The sequence below is a fragment of the Salvelinus alpinus genome, chromosome 4 (genome assembly GCF_045679555.1).
Source record: "Salvelinus alpinus chromosome 4, SLU_Salpinus.1, whole genome shotgun sequence".
Classification (NCBI taxonomy): domain Eukaryota; kingdom Metazoa; phylum Chordata; class Actinopteri; order Salmoniformes; family Salmonidae; genus Salvelinus; species Salvelinus alpinus.
In genome coordinates, this window is record NC_092089.1 from 55,056,955 (window position 1) to 55,075,441 (window position 18,487).

Below are 18,487 nucleotides of genomic sequence, written 5' to 3' on the forward strand. Positions count from 1 at the left end.
CCAAAACGAAATGGCTTTGTACATCTGATTGTCAGTATGGTGAATTAAAGTAAATGCACCAATAAAAATCATCAACCTATCAATTTAAAACGGTGAAGACTTCTAATGCATATATTTGACTAGTTATCAACACGAGCCGGAACTTGTCTACGCTAGGATGGATTGCAGTCGGACAAATGAAGTAGACGTGCTACAATCTGCAATGCAGTCTGGGACAGCTGTAAACGGGATTGTTTGGGCTTTGTGAAACTGAACGTAGGGCAGGTGTGGTTTTGATGGTAGTTTGTTATTCAATAATAAAGGTAAAGACATCGCTATCTCAGAATATGTAGGATACACGTTATTATCTGACCTGTGAGCGTTGTATGCTTACTTGACAAGTGCCACGGTTTAACTGAGTCGACGACGGGGGCCCGGCAGCAGCAACATCAATACGGGCATTGCTATCACATACCGTTAGCTAGCAAGGATACATTTCCCACTGTGCCAATAGCGCAGACCGATTTTTTTTTCCATTCGTCAAGCTGGATAAATAATTTAGTGACAGTGGTTTTCAAATATCCTACTAACGGTAAGCATTTATCGTTAATTGTCACGGCCGAGAAATAGCAGACTGTCGTTGCTAGCTTTGGGACACAACATCGGGAGTTAGTCTGTCTGAGATGATGTGTCCCAAAGCTAGTCGTTGCAGGCTGTAACGTTACAGCGAACTAAGTTACATGGTACTATTGTAGCCATCTGGGTGTTGGTTCCATGCCTTGACTGAGTTAGCTAACTAACTTATTACGATAGATTATGTCATTCAAGTTTGGTTGCGAGTTATTTTTTAGCTGCCTCGATAAGTGTATAACGTCGTTTGCCTTCGAAATAACACTTGTCTTGTCTCCATCTTTTTAAATAGGTGACATGCTAGCTAGTTTGAGCTTGCGTTTTATAATTTGCATATCATTATATTGTTCTTGTCAATATCTAGTTGGTGTCATTATGAAATTAGGCTCTCTTGCCAACTAGCTACATATCCATATTGCAGCAAGTACAAAGACTAGGGCTGTCATTTAGTTTCCTGTGTCGCCCACCTCACCAAGAACACATTTTATTGTGAGGCAATGGGCAGCGCTGTCATGTGATGCACGTACTGTACCACGTAGGTCTGTCCCTTCCCTGATTACCAGGCGGCAGAAATGTAGGTTCCTGCCAAGGTTGACATTGTATTCGATACTGGTACTCCCTGTATCAAGCCATGTTATTTTCTACTCCCTATATATAGCCATGTTTTTTTTTTTTTACTCATTATTTTTATTTGCTATTCACTGTGCCACTATTTCCATGTATTCTTTTTTAAATCTGTAACTCTGCACTGTTGGAAATGGACCCATAAGTAAGCATTTCACTGTTAGTCTACACCTGTTGTCCACAAAGCATGTGACAAATAAAATGTTATTTGATTTGATTGTAGTTGGAACCCAACTCTCTCACACACATCTTTCTCTCTCTGTTCACTTGACTTCTGTATTGTCTGTTGAAGCCCGCCCATCCCTAAGGCATCTGTTTCACTAAGACATGTCTGGAAGAAGACACTCATGATTTAAGCACTCAGCACATACCAACATTAACCATATCAATTCCTTGTACCCTGTCAGACTTTGTTCCTAATAAACATTTGTAATTTGTATATGACTGGTCAATAAACAGCTCCATCTGTGCACCATCATCAATCCATGTACTTCTCCTCTGTAATGCTCTCATTCTGACAGATTGACTGGCACTGGCCTGCACATTAAGGACACATGTAGTGTGAGACTAATGAAGCTTCCATACGCAATGTTCTGATTAATCACTCACTATGACTCAGAGTAATGACCTTCTCTTTCTGCCCCCCCTGACTCATTCACTCCAGGTGTGATGTGTGTATGTGAGCTTGGTGTTGACAAGTAGCAGAATAACCACCCAGGAGGATGAATGCAGAGGAAGTGGAGCTGCTCAGTGACTCCAAGTACAGGAATTATGTGGCGGCGGTGGACAAGGCCCTCAAGAACTTTGAGTACTCTAGCGAATGGGCAGACCTCATCTCTGCACTGGGCAAACTCAACAAGGTAACGACCACAAACATTTACGTGTTTGGATATTTCACATATGTACATTTTAGTTTGGAATGGATACACAATGACCACGTCAGCAATTAAAACCAGATCTGCATAGTCTCTAATGCGCTAAATGCATATATATTTTTTTTAACTCGACACTATTATGGAAAGATGTAGATTGGCCACTGGTACCCCACGTCTGATGTTTGAATCTGTTTCTCAGGTTTTGCAAAGCAATGCTAAGTACCAGGTGGTGCCCAAGAAGCTGACGATAGGCAAGCGTCTGGCTCAATGCCTCCACCCAGCTCTGCCCAGCGGGGTGCATCGCAAGGCCCTGGAGACCTACGAGATCATCTTCAAGATCATAGGGCCCAAGAGGCTGGCCAAAGACCTCTTCCTCTACAGGTACCGACTAGGCTACAGGATGTCAACACTTGTTCAGGACAGTAGGAGAAGTACAGTAGCTTTATTGTAACTGGCAAACATGTCATAAACTGAATTTGAACTAGTAAAGTAAGTAAATAAAGCTTGTCCAAGCCAGAATGGTCCATAGGGCAGGAGCCTGTTTATCCTGTTTCTGTAGAGTGAGGCAGCATGATGTAGAAGTACACCCCCTGGACAGAACGCAAATCTATCGCAGGGCCTTAACCCTCAATCCATCTCCTTTGAACTAGTAAGAGAATGAAAATAAGGCACATTTTTCTACAGTTGACCTATCTGCCACATAATTTCCCCTTTGCTCTATTACCCCACCACCTAACACCTGCCCCCTGCTTTCTGTTTCAGCTCTGGGCTGTTCCCTCTACTCTCCAATGCTGCTATGTCTGTGAAGCCGGTGCTGCTGGGCCTGTATGAGACATACTACCTGCCCCTTGGGAAGACCCTCAAACCTGGCCTGCAGGGGCTGCTGACTGGGGTCCTACCAGGCCTGGAGGAAGGCTCTGAGTACTATGATAGGTAAGAGATGGAGGGCTGGAGAAAGAGAAATTATGTCATTGAATGAAGTGAATTGCTAATTATGAAGATGAAAAAAAAAAATTAGGTCAGAATCAACCTTAGTAACAATTCAGTCATCTGGGATTCAGTTGTCTTGTCAATGTATGTTTGATTTGCAACCCAAATTCAGTTATTTCAATTCAATGCAATCCTCTCCAGGACCAACATGTTGCTGGAGAAGGTGGCTGCGGCGGTGGAGCAGTCGGCCTTCTACAGCGCCCTGTGGGGCAGCATCCTGACCAGCCCTGCCGTGCGCCTGCCCGGGGTCACCTTTGTCCTGCTGCACCTCAACCGCAAACTCTCCATGGAGGACCAGCTCTACGTCATGGGCAGCGACATCGAGCTCATGGTACACGAAAAGAAGAATCATTTTCAGAGACACTTGTCTTTTTCTTTTATCCCAACCCCCCAAGATGCACACACCAAGTAGAGCTTGTAGTGCCTGTGTTTGGGCAACTTTTAGAAATCATTAGTAGTGTATTCATGATGCAGACTGAGAAATTAAATCCTGTGAACCTATTGAGTAGGGCCAGGAGTTTTTCCTAATAAAAAAAACGTAAAAAACTTTGGGCCCTACTTCTTTCCTGAAGAACAATAACAAGCAACAAATGCAGTAGGAGTCAACCTAGTCTGGTTGTTCTGAAATTCGACATATTCACAAAATTATTTGCAGTACATTAGATAGATGTAAATGGGGCTTGATTTAACCCTGTGTGGTGTCGAACCCTGCAGGTGGAGGCAGTCAGCACGTCAGTGCAGGACTCCAGTGTTCTGGTCCAGAGGAGCACCCTGGACCTGATCCTCTTCTGCTTCCCATTTCACATGAGTCAGGTAAGGACAGATCTGCACTACTCTGTCAGCACTGCTCAGCAGACAAGACAGCAATCACAGCACTTTTGGGAACTGGCCATTCTTGATGATGAGGCTATCCGACATCCAGTTAGAGGGAGAGAGAGCATGCAGTGACTCACAGTGGATGCTTCTTTGGCTGTTCACCTCTCCATTCAATCATCGAAGCACAAAGTGCCTCAGAGACCAAACAGCCCAAATTACGGCATCCTTCTAATTAAGAACTCATCTGACCGTAGCTATTATTTCCTTACTTTTGTTGTGTGTGTTGCTGTTCCAGGCCACCCGTCCAGACATGATTCGGATCCTCTCTGCAGCGCTGCACGTGGTTCTGAGGAGGGACATGTCACTCAACCGCAGACTGTACGCCTGGCTGCTGGGTAAAAGACACACTCACGCACACGCAATGGTTTTCCTTAGCCGGTAATAGCCTGCTTCTGGATGTAATTTTGTTGTTGAAAATTTGATAAATAAAATTGGCACCTGCAAATTGTCTGGGAGAAGAAGAAACAAATCCCATTGCGAAATAATGCTTTTTAGCCTATTAACTGATGGAAATACCAGTTTATGTAAATACATTTGACTGGTCATGCTTATCAGTCTATAAGATAATTAGCATCATTTAGTGAAATTAAAATGGCGCGTGTTCAGTATATTTGTTATGTATTACCGAAAACAGGCTTCATCAACACGTCACACCAATTTGCAATAAGTTGTGTCAAGTTGGCTGGATGTTTTTTGGCTGGTGGACCATTCTTGATTCACACGGGAAACTGTTGAGCGTGAAACCCAGCAGCGTTGCAGTTCTTGACGCAAACCGGTGCGCCTGGCACCTACCACCATACCCTGTTCAAAGGCACTCCAATTATTTTGTCTTGCCCATTCACCCTCTGAATGGCACACATACACAATCCATGTCTCAATTGTCTCAAGGCTTTAAAATTCTTCTTTAACCTGTCTCCTCCCCTACACTGATTGAAGTGGATTTAACAAGTGACATCAATAAGGGATCTTAGCCTTCACCTGGATTCACCTGGTTAGTGTATCATGGAAAGAGCAGGTGTTCTCAACTTTCTTTCATTGTCCAGTAGCCAAAGACACAATCCTAGTCATATTAGCAACCCATGCTAGTGGCTGCATATTAGATCTCCCCTCTCTCTGTCACATGAAACCACTAGAATGTGGGGTGTGCTTTTTCGACAAATGTGTTTTCCCACTAATTGCATTATGGAACGAACATTCACGCCTAACTTACTGCCTTGTGCGCATTGCTGCGCTCATAATGTGAATAAATAATAGTTTCTCAACATTTTTAAGCTAAATGTTCTGATCTGTTGCATCAGAATCATTGCTTTAAAAAAATATATATGTTTTTACATAGCCTAGGCCTACTGGTTGTATGAATTTAGGATCTATTGTGCCACAACTGTCCCAGAGTCTGTTTGGAATAGGCTATTTCTTTCTTGCACAGAACGACAAGATGACCAATAGAATAGGTCAACTTTTCTATGGGGGATAGTAGGTTGACATAGGCTAGTGATTTTGCTGTTCATTACTCCCTCGTCTTGTTGGCTGAGGAAAAGTAAACAGTTATTCTGACATCTTCAAAGTGTACATCAGGATTTGGTAAGAACATTGTTGCCTCCTCGTCTTGCATGTTCTTTTAATATGAATGACCATAATCTAAATGTGATTTCTGTTATTCTGATCACTGAGTGGAAGCCCTGATCAGCTCACACATCCAATGCATATGGGTTCGGTATATTTCCGGTAATTAAAGTGCTGCTGGTCAAATGTCCAGCGCCACATTTTCATAATGGAAACCCTGGTACACAGGCACAAACAAGCACATATACATACCACTGCATGCGTTCTGTACGACTTAGTACAGTTGAGCTGTTGGACTTTGCCTGTTGGAATGATCATCTGGCCATTTATGTCTTGTGCAGTAACATGTCTTGTAACAAGTCATATGCCAGTGCTTATTTCCCTACTTTGTTTTGTCTTATTTGCGTCTCACTCGCTGTGGATAAAATAAAATAAAAATGCTGGTAAGTGTCTGCTTTGTTAAGCAGGGCTAATTTTTTTACACTCAGAAAAGCTTGTTTGTTTGCTAAATTACTGGTAACTCAATTTCACCACACCCTCTTCTCCCTTGTCTTTCGTCATATTGTGTGTGTGTGTGTGTACTCTGCTCCTAGGCTTTGACAACAATGGTGTGAGGACAGGCCCTCGCAGCTCACGACAGAGCAACCCTGAGGACCATGCTACCCAGTATTTCAATGCCTACTCCAAGGACATGCTGGTCCAGGTACGCCTTGTATGCACACAAACCCACCTACACACACACACCTACACACACACACCTACACACACACACCTACACACACACACCTACACACACACACACACACACACACACACACACACACACACACACACACACACACACACACACACACACACACAGGTGCTTTATGGCCTTCTATAAAAAAAAACATGGGTACAAAAACAAGACAAGCTGTTTAATGTGCATTTGATTAGCCTTTAAATACAGATTGCTAACACACACTTACAAGACAAACTGTTCCAAAGTTATGTGCTTAAATTATTATTTTCAAAGACCTCAAAGTTTGAGTGGGTTGTCTGAAAGGGGGCAAGTTAAATGCCTTACATTTTTCATCAGGTGAAATTCAGACCCCTACTGCTCCCCCTCTGTGCCCCCTTTTAATCTCTAAACTACCCCCCCCCCCACCTACACACACACACCCTTAGGGGTTTGCCTGTAATGCCTGTAGCCCCCTACTTCCACACCCCTCCTAATCCCAGGGGCCTTCCCTTTGAAGCTCTCCCAAAATCTGCTCCGTGCCTGGGCCATGATCACACACTCACACACTATTCCCCCTTGTAATGCACTGTCACGCTCCAACAGCATTGGCTCTTATGACAGCGGGGCCTACATGTGATGTGTCCTGTTACTCCAGGGGTTGGGACAGACAGACCAGGGCTTTAATTTGTTCATCTGCCATCTGTTCATGGACACTTGTTGGGTCTCCTCCTGCTGGGAAACGGGAATACTGCAGGGACCGTCTGTTCCCCGGACCCATCCGCTTCTGTGTTAGACGAGGCGTGAAAAACACACGCACACACTGAAGGACAAAAATAAGACTTGCCTTGGAGAATGTCCCCAGGCCCTAACCCAAAAATGTAATCCCAACCAGAAACTAGATAGCTAACCAGCTGAGTCCATGTTCTGCCGCCTGTCTCTGGAGTTGCTTTCATCGTTCTGTGTTTTTTGAATGCGGTTTGATCCAGAAGTTTTGACTGTGTGTGTGCAGGCAATGGTGGGGATCCTGCAAGGGAAGGCCCGAGGCGGGGAGGAGGAGAGCGTCCTGATGCATGACCTCAAGCCTTTCCGCATTCTCATCAGTCTGCTGGACAAACCTGAACTCGGTACGGTATATTACTACATCCATCAGATCAGTGCAACACATGTCATTCATGTCACTGTTACACACCGAATAGAACACACACAACATTTTGGTCATAGTGACCCACATGTCACTACTGGGCCGCATTCAGAAGGGAACACCATAGCAAAACGTTTCACAGCTGACAATTAAAATGAGAGCTTCTTATTGGACAAATTCAGGCAGTCCCTCCCCGTTTCAGTCCATTTGCTTCCATTTGGTGCCTAATGACCCTGTTTCCCTGTGACTGTTCTAGATACATTTGTAAATGGACATGATCAGTGACTGATTTCTAATCCTGTGTGTTCCAGGACCAGCCATCCTGGAGGACGTTCTGATCGAGGTGTTCAGGACATTACACACACAGTGCCGAGCAGAGCTGGACCTGCAGAACCACAACCCATTCAGCAAGGACCATGCTCATCTCAGCAGGTTGGCCAGCTTGTGTGTTTGTGTGTGTGTGTGTAACACAAAACACATGAAAAAAGCCAAAGCTTTAATAAACATTGTAAGCTAAGGGTCGTATTGATTGTTTCCCTCAGCAAACTGCGAGAGAACAAGAAAACTGCAGAGCTTATCAAAACGGCCAATCTCCTGTTCAACTCTTTTGAGCCGTACTACATGTGGGACTACATCGCTCGCTGGTTCGAGGACTGCTGCAGGTCTGTGTGTATGCGCTGCTCCATGTGTGTATGCTGACATGGTAAGATAGCGAGATAGAGCCTGAGTCGTGTTCATTAGGCCACACCGTAGCAAAATGTTTCGCAACCGAAAATAAAGTTCAGCATTTCTTATTGGACAAGTTTTACTCCGTTTTTGCGGGACGAACACCATCCTGTTTTGTGTTTGTAAATGGGTCACTCTGTCCATCTTGCAGGAAGGCAAAGAATGGACCAGGGAATGCTGGGAGCACAGAGTCCTCAGGGCTCTCATTGGTGGAGTTCTGTCAGCTGGTGGACTTCCTACTGGACATTGTGTCCTTGGTGAGACACACACACACCCTTCTCTCCCCGCCTTCCTTTCTCACTCATACTATAGTCTCTCTATACAGAACAACAGCCATTGAAATATCAGCACTCATACAATAGAATATTTACTAATTATAAGTCGCAGTTTCTGAATATGAGTGCTCGTGGCAATCCCTTATGGTGTGTGCTGTCTTTCTATGTGTGTGTGTGTGCAATGCATTAACAGGTTCTAGAACTGCCTGTATTTAGTGTCATTGCATCTTTTAGTAGAGAGAATGCCTGTCTTCATTTCCAATCTGAATAGGTTGGAAAGCCCCTGACACCTTTTATTACTGTCTGTGTACGTGCACAGCGTGTGTGTGAGTGATTGCTTGCGACCGTGCGCAGGTGTTTGCGTGCTTGAGTGTGTGTGTGTGTGAGCGTGAAGATGTTTCTCTGCATGAGTATGTTCTGCATACAAAGTGTCCTCTGGCCTATGCTCTGCTTGCTCCTGTCTGTTCAATCTATCTGCTCTTTTTCCTTGAAGCCTACTAGAAGCATGAGGGTAATCTGCCAGGTAAAGTACTGCTGTCTCCTGCTTCTTCACCCTTCATCCTGCCTGCCTGCTTTTCTGTGCTTGGATAGCTTAGCAACGTCCCAGCAACATCTTCCTGTGTTATTGGGAATATGGTGGAATTTCTACCTAGTCCAATAGAATTGGGATTTTTTTGTAGGAATATACTGTATATATATATTCATAGTTTGGTGTGGGGGATGTTGTGAAAATACAATTTCAGCCTGGTGTGTCATTATCCTGCATGCACAGAATAATATGCTCCCATTGCTCACATTTAAAGAAGTAGCCTATGTCTTTTTGAAAATGTCACGTTTGTTTATTCTTCATTTGCCCATTGTTCTGTTTTCTTTTAGCATTATTGTTTTCTATGTCATTTGTAAAGAACATGTCCATTACAACATTCAAGGAAAAGGTACAATGTAAGATGACACTGATTTGAGGATGCCTCCTCATGATGAAATATTTTAGTATGGGTTGTATTTTTCAAAGGGTCTAAGTGAACGATCTACACAAAATACTCACGTCAAAGTGGAAGAATTTTTTAAATGGAAAATAAAACATGAATATATCTTGATTAGATAAGTATTCAACCCCCTGAGTCAATACATGTTAGAATCACCTTTGGCAGCGATTATAGCTGTGTGTCTTAAAAAATCCTTCAAGCTCTGTCAACTTGGTTGTTGATCATTGCAAGACAGTCATTTTCAAGTCTTGCCATAGATTTTCACGCCAATTTAAGTCAACTGTAACTAGGCCACTCAGGAACGTTCAATGTCGTCTTGGTCAGCAACTCCAGTGTAGATATGGCCTTGTGTTTTAACTTATTGTCTTGCTGAAAGGTGAATTTGTCTTCCAGTGTCTGTTGAAAGCAGGCTGAACCAGGTTTTCCTCAAGGACTTTCCCTGTGCCTAGCTATATTCTGTTTATTTCTATCCCCCAAGAAACTCACTAGTCCATAACATGATGCATTTTGTTGGATTTGCCCCAACAGAACACTTTGTATTCAGGACAAAAAGTTAATTTCTTTGCCACATTTCTTGCAGTATTAGTAGTACCTTATTGAAAACAGGATGCATGCTTTGGAATAGTTATGTTTTGTACAAGCTTTAGTAATTTGGATTTATGTTAGTGTTGTTGATCCACACTCAGTTATCTCCTATCAGAGCCATTAAACTCTGTAACTGTTGTAACATCACCATTGGCCTCATGGTAATATCCCTGAGGGTTTTCCTTCCCCTCTGGCAACTGATTTGGGAAGAGTATCTTTGTAGTGACTGGGTATATTGATACACCATCCAAAGTGTAAAATTAACAACTGACACCATTCTCAAAGGGATATTCAATGAACTGTAAACATTTCTAAAAGCAGACTGATCCAAGCTTTCCTCTAAGATTTTGCCTGTGCTTAGCTATATTCCATTTATTTTTATTAACCAAAAAAAACTCCCTAGTCCTAGCCAGTGACACAATCTCAATTCAGGCTGTAACACAACAAAATGTGGAAAAAGGGGTGTGAATACTTTCTGAAGGCATTGTACATTTTAAGTTTCAAAACTGTAAGTCCTACAAGCACATGCTTAGTACTGTTCGGAAGGTAAGAACTGTTGGATTCTGATTAAGAAAAACAGTGTCACTACTACAGGGCCCGAGATGCAGCAGGCAAAAAAAAAAAAAGTTAACTTTGCCATGCCTTCATTTTTTGTCTTGCTGGAATGATATACATTGCATTCAGAAAGTATTTATACCCCTTGACTTATTCCACATTTTTGCTGTTAAAGATTTTTTTCTCTCACCCATTTACACACAATACCCCATAATGACAAAGTGAAAACATGTTTTATAGAATGTTTTTCAAATTTATTGAAAATGAAATACAGAAATATATCTCATTGACGTAAGTATTCAGACACATTTTAGTTTATCGCATTCAGTTATACAACTGATAGGGTATCCCCCTTTACCTCCTTGGGGCGGGGGTACCCCCCCAAATCGTTGGATGCGGTACTGTGTCCAAAACAACCACAGATTATTCTGGAAATGCCAACAAAGCCATGGTAATGGTATACAGTTTCTCTAATGTGTAGACTTATTTTGAAGAATTGAGAGGTTAAACACAGCGTTGTACTGATAACTAATAATAATAAATAACTATATAGATTCGGAATTGGATTTTAATTACATCAAGCTCCAAAAATAACTTTCTCAGATATGCTTGATGCTGCCTTTTTATTCTATTGGGTTTATTTGACAGGGTCTATTTATAGTTAAAACACAAATCGGGTGATGTGATGCATTGTACCAGATGAATCTAGGCATCTAATTTCCATCTCCGGAGCCCTCTCACCCTCCTCTTCCTCCTCCCTTCAGGAGACCTACATAGAGATCCAGACGGAGCACCTACCACAGCTTCTGCTGCGCATGGTTTCTGCCCTGACCTCTCACCTCCCGGCCCTGGGCCTTGGGGAGCTCACCCACTGCCTGCGCCTCTGCTCCAAGATCCTCAGCAAGGTGCAGCCCCCTCTGGTGTCCCCCCTGTCCCTGCCCACGGGCCCCCTCGCCTCCACAGTCTCTGCTAAGGAGGAGAAACGGGTAAGAAGGACTGAGATGGTGCCCCAGCCCTGGACACCTATAGGAGTTAGATTAACTTTGGTTGTTACAGCCAGAGCATATTCTATAGCTTTTGTTGTTTATGTGTGAGTTAAAAAAAATAAAATTGTATGCATATGTAAAATGTATGTAAAATATATGTATTGAAGAAATATGTATATTTTTATCTTTATTTAACTAGGCAAGTCAGTTAAGAACAAATTCTTATTTTCAATGACGGCCTAGGAACAGTGGGTTAACTACCTTGTTCAGGGGCAGGACGACAGATTTTTACCTTGTCAGCTCGGGGATTTGATCTTGCAACCTTTCGGTGACTAGGCCAACTCTAACCACTAGGCTACCTTCCACCCCAATGTATGATGAATCAATATTTCTTGCAGACATTTCCCAGGTAATAAGGATAATCTATAGGCTACCTTTTCATGACAAAAGCAACTGGACTTTGTCCTGATTTACGCTTTTAACCCAGTTACATTTGATCCCGTAAAGCATTGGTGATGATGAATGAGCTTCAGTCATGACCTCTGCCAAGTCTGAAAGCATCTTGTTGTCTTCCTAGTTCTTCCCTGCCTTTACACAGTTTGCGTTAGCATATTGTCTCTGAGCATTTGGTTGATCATAAAATAACATGGTTCCTTTTATCTCTGAACAGTATGAAATCCATGGAAAGGTTAAATCGTTTTTGCCTTTTGTCATTGTCAAGCGGATGTTCAAAGGCAAACATACAACACGCCCACGTTCATTGATTCTCACTTTGAAAATTAAAGCTTTGTCAATTTTTCAGTTCCTAGCTGATGACTGACTACCTTTGATAGTACATAAATGTTACTTCTTTCACTTCCTGCCAAATAAAATCATCAGGGCAGGGCTCCTCTGTTGTTGACCTAGCAGGGACTGCAGTTTGGCCTGCTTCCCTCGCCCTCAAAAACATAAACAACCATCCAAGGCCCTTATGGTGTCCCCTGGTCCCAGAGCTGTCCCCCACCCCTCTACCCCCTCAATTTGGCTGGGTGGTCCCCGCTCCAGGACTGGAGGGGAGCTGCAGGACTGTCCCTCCCCTATTCCACAGACAGGTGTTAGAAGCTGGGATCAGTCAACTGTCTTTGCCCCCCTGTCTGTTACCTGCCGGTCTGGTAGAGTGTTTCAGTGCTCAGTAAGGCTCGACTAAAAGTTGACAGACTCCTAGGCTAGAGGTAGAGGCCAGGGAGAGGTGCAAGGTAGGGGGCACATAGAGACAGACACAAGTGGTAACTAACAAACAGCTGAGCCCCTCTTTCTCTCAGAGGAGGATCAGACTACCCTATGGTTTCCCCTTGGGTATGTCTACTCCATTGGAGTGGAAGGCTTCCTTCCCTCCCTTCAGCTCTATCCATCCTCCCCCCTCTCCCTTCCTCCTGTTCTCCAGCTACCCTCCTGGGGACATTTACAGGACGTAGTTTGCCATCTGAGTCCTGCCGCCAGAATGTGTAGCCTCAGCCTGCCGCACTGCATGCTGGGAAAGCCCTGAGGCTGTTTTGTGGCATGGCAATGTGGGGCTGTCTGTCGATCTGTCCTAAGCTGGCTGGCATGATGCAGGGAGGGAGCTGTATGTAGGGTGTAGTAAAGGAGTAGGCACCCCATTCAGTTTGGGGCAACAGCTGTCCACGTCCCTGTCTGCGCTGTGGGTGCCTACAGTGTGGGGGGGGGGTCTGTCGGGGGGGGTCTGTCAGGGAGTGTCTGTGCTTAGAAATCCTCTCCCTCCTTGTCTCCTGAGAGACCTGCGCTCTTCTCTTGACCTGATGCACTTTTGTCCCCACTGACAATCCTAAAACAGGCCCCGTTAGAAACCATTAGGAACCAACCTTGCCGTTGTTACACAGTCAATTTGTTCACTGGAGGGTCCAGTTTTTGGTTTCCAGCTTGTTTAACATGGACGACTTTTGTTTCCACTCCTGATATGTATTGTTGCTGTCTGTGTTTGACCTCTTCTCCTTTCTCCTCTCTTCTTCCTGTTCTCTCTCCTAAGCCCCTGCCCTCTACTCTGGAGCTCCCCAGCGGCGAGGTGTTTGAGAACGGGGAGAACCCCAACAGCAGTCGCTTCTCCGAGAGTGGCTTCACAGATTTTGTCCAGTACCAGGCTTCTGAGGAACCAGCACTACCCACTCAGCCTTCCCTCAAGACGGGCTGCAGCGGCTCCCTGCCAGCCTCCCAGAACAAGCCGCAGGACAAGCCCGTCATGCAGTGCTGCCTGGAGCATTTCCAGCACTTCCTCTCCCGCCTGGTCACCCTTTACATCACCCCGGGGATGGTAGAAGGAGCTGGGGGTGAGAGGAGCGAAGTGGTACGAACGGAACCAGAGGGCGGCGCCCAGCAGAACGGGCGTGATGTGGTTGAGGTGCCGGGGCAAAGGGAGTGTCTGGCGGCCTTTACTGCCGCCTGCCAGCTCTTCCTGGAGTGCTCCAGCTTCCCCGTCTACATCGCCGAGGGCAACCTCAAGTCCACGCCCCCGCCTAAGGAGCAGACTGGTAAGACAGACTGACTGACCACGTTTGAGGTACAGGCTCTGCGCCGATGAACAGATTTTCACTATGGCTGGAGAAGTGTTTAACTACATTTCAGTTTGATATGATAATCCTATACCCTTCTCCATATTTCAAACATATGGTCTCTCCCCTTTGTGTTAGATGAGCACATCTGGACTACAGCTATTTACTGTTGTATGTCTTCTCCCCTTCTCTCAATACAGTATCGTTTCTATTCTCTCCTGCAGACAGCGAGCAGATGTGTCCTGCCGTGTGGTTGCAGACCCTGATGGACGCCTGCTGCCTGGCCAGTAACTTCAGCGTCCAGGGCGTGGCCATCTCCCTGGTCATGGACCTGGTGGGCCTCACCCAGTCCGTCGCCATGGTCACTGCCGAGGGCAGCATCGCCGGTGGCAACCTAGACTCCACTCAGTCCATGAGCCCTAGCCAGGGCCGTGTTGCTGTGGTGATCAGGCCACCACTCACACAGGGAATCCTGAAGTACATTGCAGAGAAGACAGACTTCTTCAAGGTAAGTGACAGGGAGGAGATTTGTGGCTTATTTGAATCTGATATTGTTGAGATGTTTAGAAGTGGTTCAGTACAGATAACACAGAATGTAGCTCAGTATGATAAATGGAAGAAACTTTTGAGATCTCTTTGCCATTGCTCACCATGATAAATGGTAGAAACTTATGTTCATAAATCTGTTTTGCAGCATGATAAATAGTACAAACTTACAGTACCAGTCAAAAGTTTGGACACACCTACTCATTCAAGGGTTTTTCTTTATTTAAAAAAAATATTTTCTACATTGTAGAATAATAGTGAAGACGACACAACTATGAAATAACACACATGGAATCATGTAGTAACCAAAAAAGTGTTAAACAAATTTTATATTTTAGATTCTTCAATGTAGCCACCCTTTGCCTTGATGACAGTTTTGCACACTCTTGGCATTCTCTCAACCAGCTTCACCTGGAATGCTTTTCCAACAGTCTTGAAGGAGTTCCCACATATGCTGAGTACTTGTTGGCGGCTTTTCCTTCACTCTGCGGTCCAACTCATCCCAAACCATCTCAAATAGGTTGAGGTTGGGTGATTGTGGAGGCCAGGTCATTTGATGCAGCACTCCATCACTCTCCTTGTTGGTCAAATAGCCCTTACACAGCCTGGAGGTGTGTTGGGTCATTGTCCTGTTGAAAAACAAATGATAGTCCCACTAAGCGCAAACGAGATGGGATGGCGTATCGCTGCAGAATGCTGTGGTAACCGTGCTGGTTAAGTGTGCCTTGAATTCTAAATAAATCGCTGACAGTGTCACCAGCAAAGCACCATTACACCTTCTCTTCCATGCTTCAAGGTGGGAATCATACATGCAGAGATCATTTGTTCACCTACTCTGCATCTCACAGACACGGCGGTTTGAACCAAAAATCATTAGATTTAGATTTTCACCGGTCTAATGTCCATTGCTCGTGTTTCTTGGCCCAAGCAAGTCTCTTCTTCTTATTGGTGTCCTTTAGTAGTGGTTTCTTTGCAGCAATTTGACCATGAAGGCCTGATTTCACGCAGTCTCCTCTGAACAGTTGATGTTGGGATGTGTCTGCTACTTGAACTCTGTGAAGCATTTATTTGGGCTGCAACTTCTGAGGCTGGTAACTCCAATGAACTTATCCTCTGCAGCAGAGGTAACTGTGGGTCTTCCTTTCCTGTGGAGGTCCTCATGAGAGCCAGCTTCATCACAGCGCTTTTTGCAACTGCACTTGAAGATTCATTCAAAGTTCTTAATTTTCTGGATTAACTAACCTTCTCATGGATTAACTAGTTAATGTCTTAAAGTAATGATGGACTGTCATTTCTCTTTGCTTATTTGAGCTGTTCTTGCCATAATATGGACTTGGTATTTTACCAAGTAGGGCTGTCTTTTGTATACCAACTCTACCATGTCACAACACAACTGATTGGCTCAAACGCATTAGGAAGGAAAAAAATTCCACAAATTAACTTTTATTTTAATTTAAATTTTACCCCCTTTTCTCCTCAATTTCGTGGTATCCAATTGTTAGTAATTACTATCTTGTCTCATCGCTACAACTCCCGTACGGGCTCGGGAGAGACGAAGGTCGAAAGCCATGCGTCCTCCGAAACACAACCCAACCAAGCCGCACTGCTTCTTAACCCAGCGCGCCTCCAACCCGGAAGCCAGCCGCACCAATGTGTCGGAGGAAACACTGTGCACCTGGCCCGCCACAGGAGTCGCTGGTGCGTCGCTGGTGCGCGATGAGACAAGGATATCCCTACCGGCCAAACCCTCCCTAACCCGGACGACGCTAGGCCAATTGTGCGTCGCCCCACGGACCTCCCGGTCGCGGCCGGCTGCGACAGAGCCTGGGCGCGAACCCAGAGTCTCTGGTGGTGCCCTAGACCACTGCGCCACCCGGGAGGCCCTACAAATTAACTTTTTAACAAGACAAACTTGTTAATTGAAATACATTCCAGGTGTCTACCTCATGATGCTGGTTAAAAGAATGCCAAGAGTGTGCAAAGCTGTCATCAAGGGAAAGGGTGGCTACTTTGAATAATCTCAAATATAAAATAAAACGTTTTTGTTGTTGGTTACTACATGATTCCATATGTGTTATTTCAAAGGTTTTGATGTCTTCACTATTATTTTACAATGTAGAAAATAGTACAAATAAAGAAAAACCCTTGAATGAGTAGGTGTGTCCAAACCTTTGGCTGGTACTATATGCTGATAAATCTGTTTTTCAGCATGATAAATGGTAGTAAACCAATGCTAATAAATCGCTGTATTGCTCACCATGATACATCTTAGAAGCTTTAGGTATCTCTCTCTAACACACTCTCTCTCTCTCTCCCCCTCACCTCTACAGAGTGTGGCCCTTATCCTGTGGGGACAGTTGGGGGAGGGGACCCCTCAGCACCACCAGCGCAGCGTGGAGCTCTTCTACCAGCTCCACAACCTGGTGCCCTCCTCCAGCATCTGTGAGGACGTCATCAGCCAGCAGCTCATGCACAGAGACAAGGTTGGTCAGCTCAGTACATATGCAGTCAGACACACAGGAACACACATAGCTTCACAGTATGCTTGTAAGAATTCTGTATGCCTGAAGGAATTACGCTCCAACACGCACGCATCCACACACGACTTCTGTGTTTTTTTTCCTTTCAGAAAATCCGTCTTGAGGCCCATGTGAAGTTCTCTGTGCTTTGGCATCTGACCAGAGACTTGAACATCACCAAGTCTTCCCCTTTCAACCGCACCTTTGACAGGTAGGCCTTACCTCTACTGACACTCCACTCAAAAGTTTGGTTTTATCAAGGGTGGACAGAACAGCTGCTAATATAGTAATGTAATACATATCTCCTACTCCTTTTCTGTCGGTCTCTCTCTCACACGCACACACACATACCGTTTGGACGCTACAGACGTTCTTGTGAGAAGACCGATTTTCGGGATGTCTCATGGTCCGACAGACACCGCTGTAGCTCGGCCACCTTCCTCCGCAGATTGAGATGCAGCCCATGCAAAAGAAACATGTCTCTAGCGTAAACTGACCGATTTTGATAGGGATTTTTAAAATGTTACTTAGATTGCCGCTCGGTGGATTATTAATATACACCATCACAATAAATCCATTACGAAACATGATCTGTATTAAATATATTTCAGAGGAACTGGATAGCATTGATCTGGCTCTGTGCCATGCCAATGGCAGCCTAAGCTGTAGACTAGTTCATTGAGCGGACAAGATATGCTTATAATTCCCATACCATTATTTTATAATATATAATTGTAGAGTTATATGAATATAATTGATCTTAGTTGAATAAAATAGAAAGGATATTTTCCCCAAACGGTTATTGAGTGAGTGCGTATATGGATTTAGATTTAGAGCTATTTGGCAACTTTAACTGTGAATGATTTTTTTTCAATTTAGAATGTCCATTATCAGCTATGCAGGGGTAGGGGGGGAAAAGACAAGTAATCCATATGCACTCTAATAGGGAATGGAGGATGCGCTTTCCCGTGCTTCCTTTTTCAATCATGCTGTGTAGGCTACAGCGGGATTGCGTATAGATATGTATGGGCTTATAAGAACTTACTTCACTCCACGCATCAACCAGCTCAATCTATGTATGCCGGACTCCAACCCTATCCCTGCAAGCTACCCAGTGCTTAATTTGGGAACGGACAGTAGCCCACTTAAGCCACAACATCGAAAACCAAGGGAAATCTATTCGGAAACATCGATGGTAAACCCCCACCCTCCTTTGCCCTCAGAACAGCCTCAATTCATCGGGGTATGGACTCTACAAGGTGTTGAAAGCGTTCCACAGGGATGCTGGCCCATGTTGACTCCAGTGCTTCCCACAGTTGTGTCAAGATTCCTTTGGGTGGTGGACCATTCTCGATCCATACGGGAAG

At 44.5% G+C, this 18,487-nt stretch overlaps 1 protein-coding gene across 10 annotated transcripts in view; it reads left to right on the top strand.

Moving 5' to 3' along the window:
* Positions 1-18,487, top strand: part of LOC139573973 (protein DOP1A-like) — a 39,545-nt gene that overhangs the window by 4,982 nt on the left and 16,076 nt on the right. For 3 of the 10 annotated variants that reach the window (XR_011674678.1, XM_071397999.1, XM_071398004.1), the window contains exons 1-18: positions 436-571; positions 1,898-2,093; positions 2,308-2,489; positions 2,871-3,041; positions 3,240-3,429; positions 3,813-3,911; positions 4,210-4,309; positions 6,131-6,240; positions 7,268-7,382; positions 7,711-7,831; positions 7,942-8,061; positions 8,277-8,382; positions 8,894-8,923; positions 11,291-11,512; positions 13,536-14,034; positions 14,256-14,563; positions 16,932-17,084; positions 17,231-17,331. Coding sequence is in view for 9 of the 10 variants with exons in the window: in XM_071397999.1 (XP_071254100.1) it covers positions 1,956-2,093; positions 2,308-2,489; positions 2,871-3,041; positions 3,240-3,429; positions 3,813-3,911; positions 4,210-4,309; positions 6,131-6,240; positions 7,268-7,382; positions 7,711-7,831; positions 7,942-8,061; positions 8,277-8,382; positions 8,894-8,923; positions 11,291-11,512; positions 13,536-14,034; positions 14,256-14,563; positions 16,932-17,084; positions 17,231-17,331 (2,765 nt within the window). In the remaining variant the exon portion in view is untranslated. The other 7 variants (XM_071398001.1, XM_071398002.1, XM_071398007.1 and 4 more) reach the window with 7 other exon arrangements.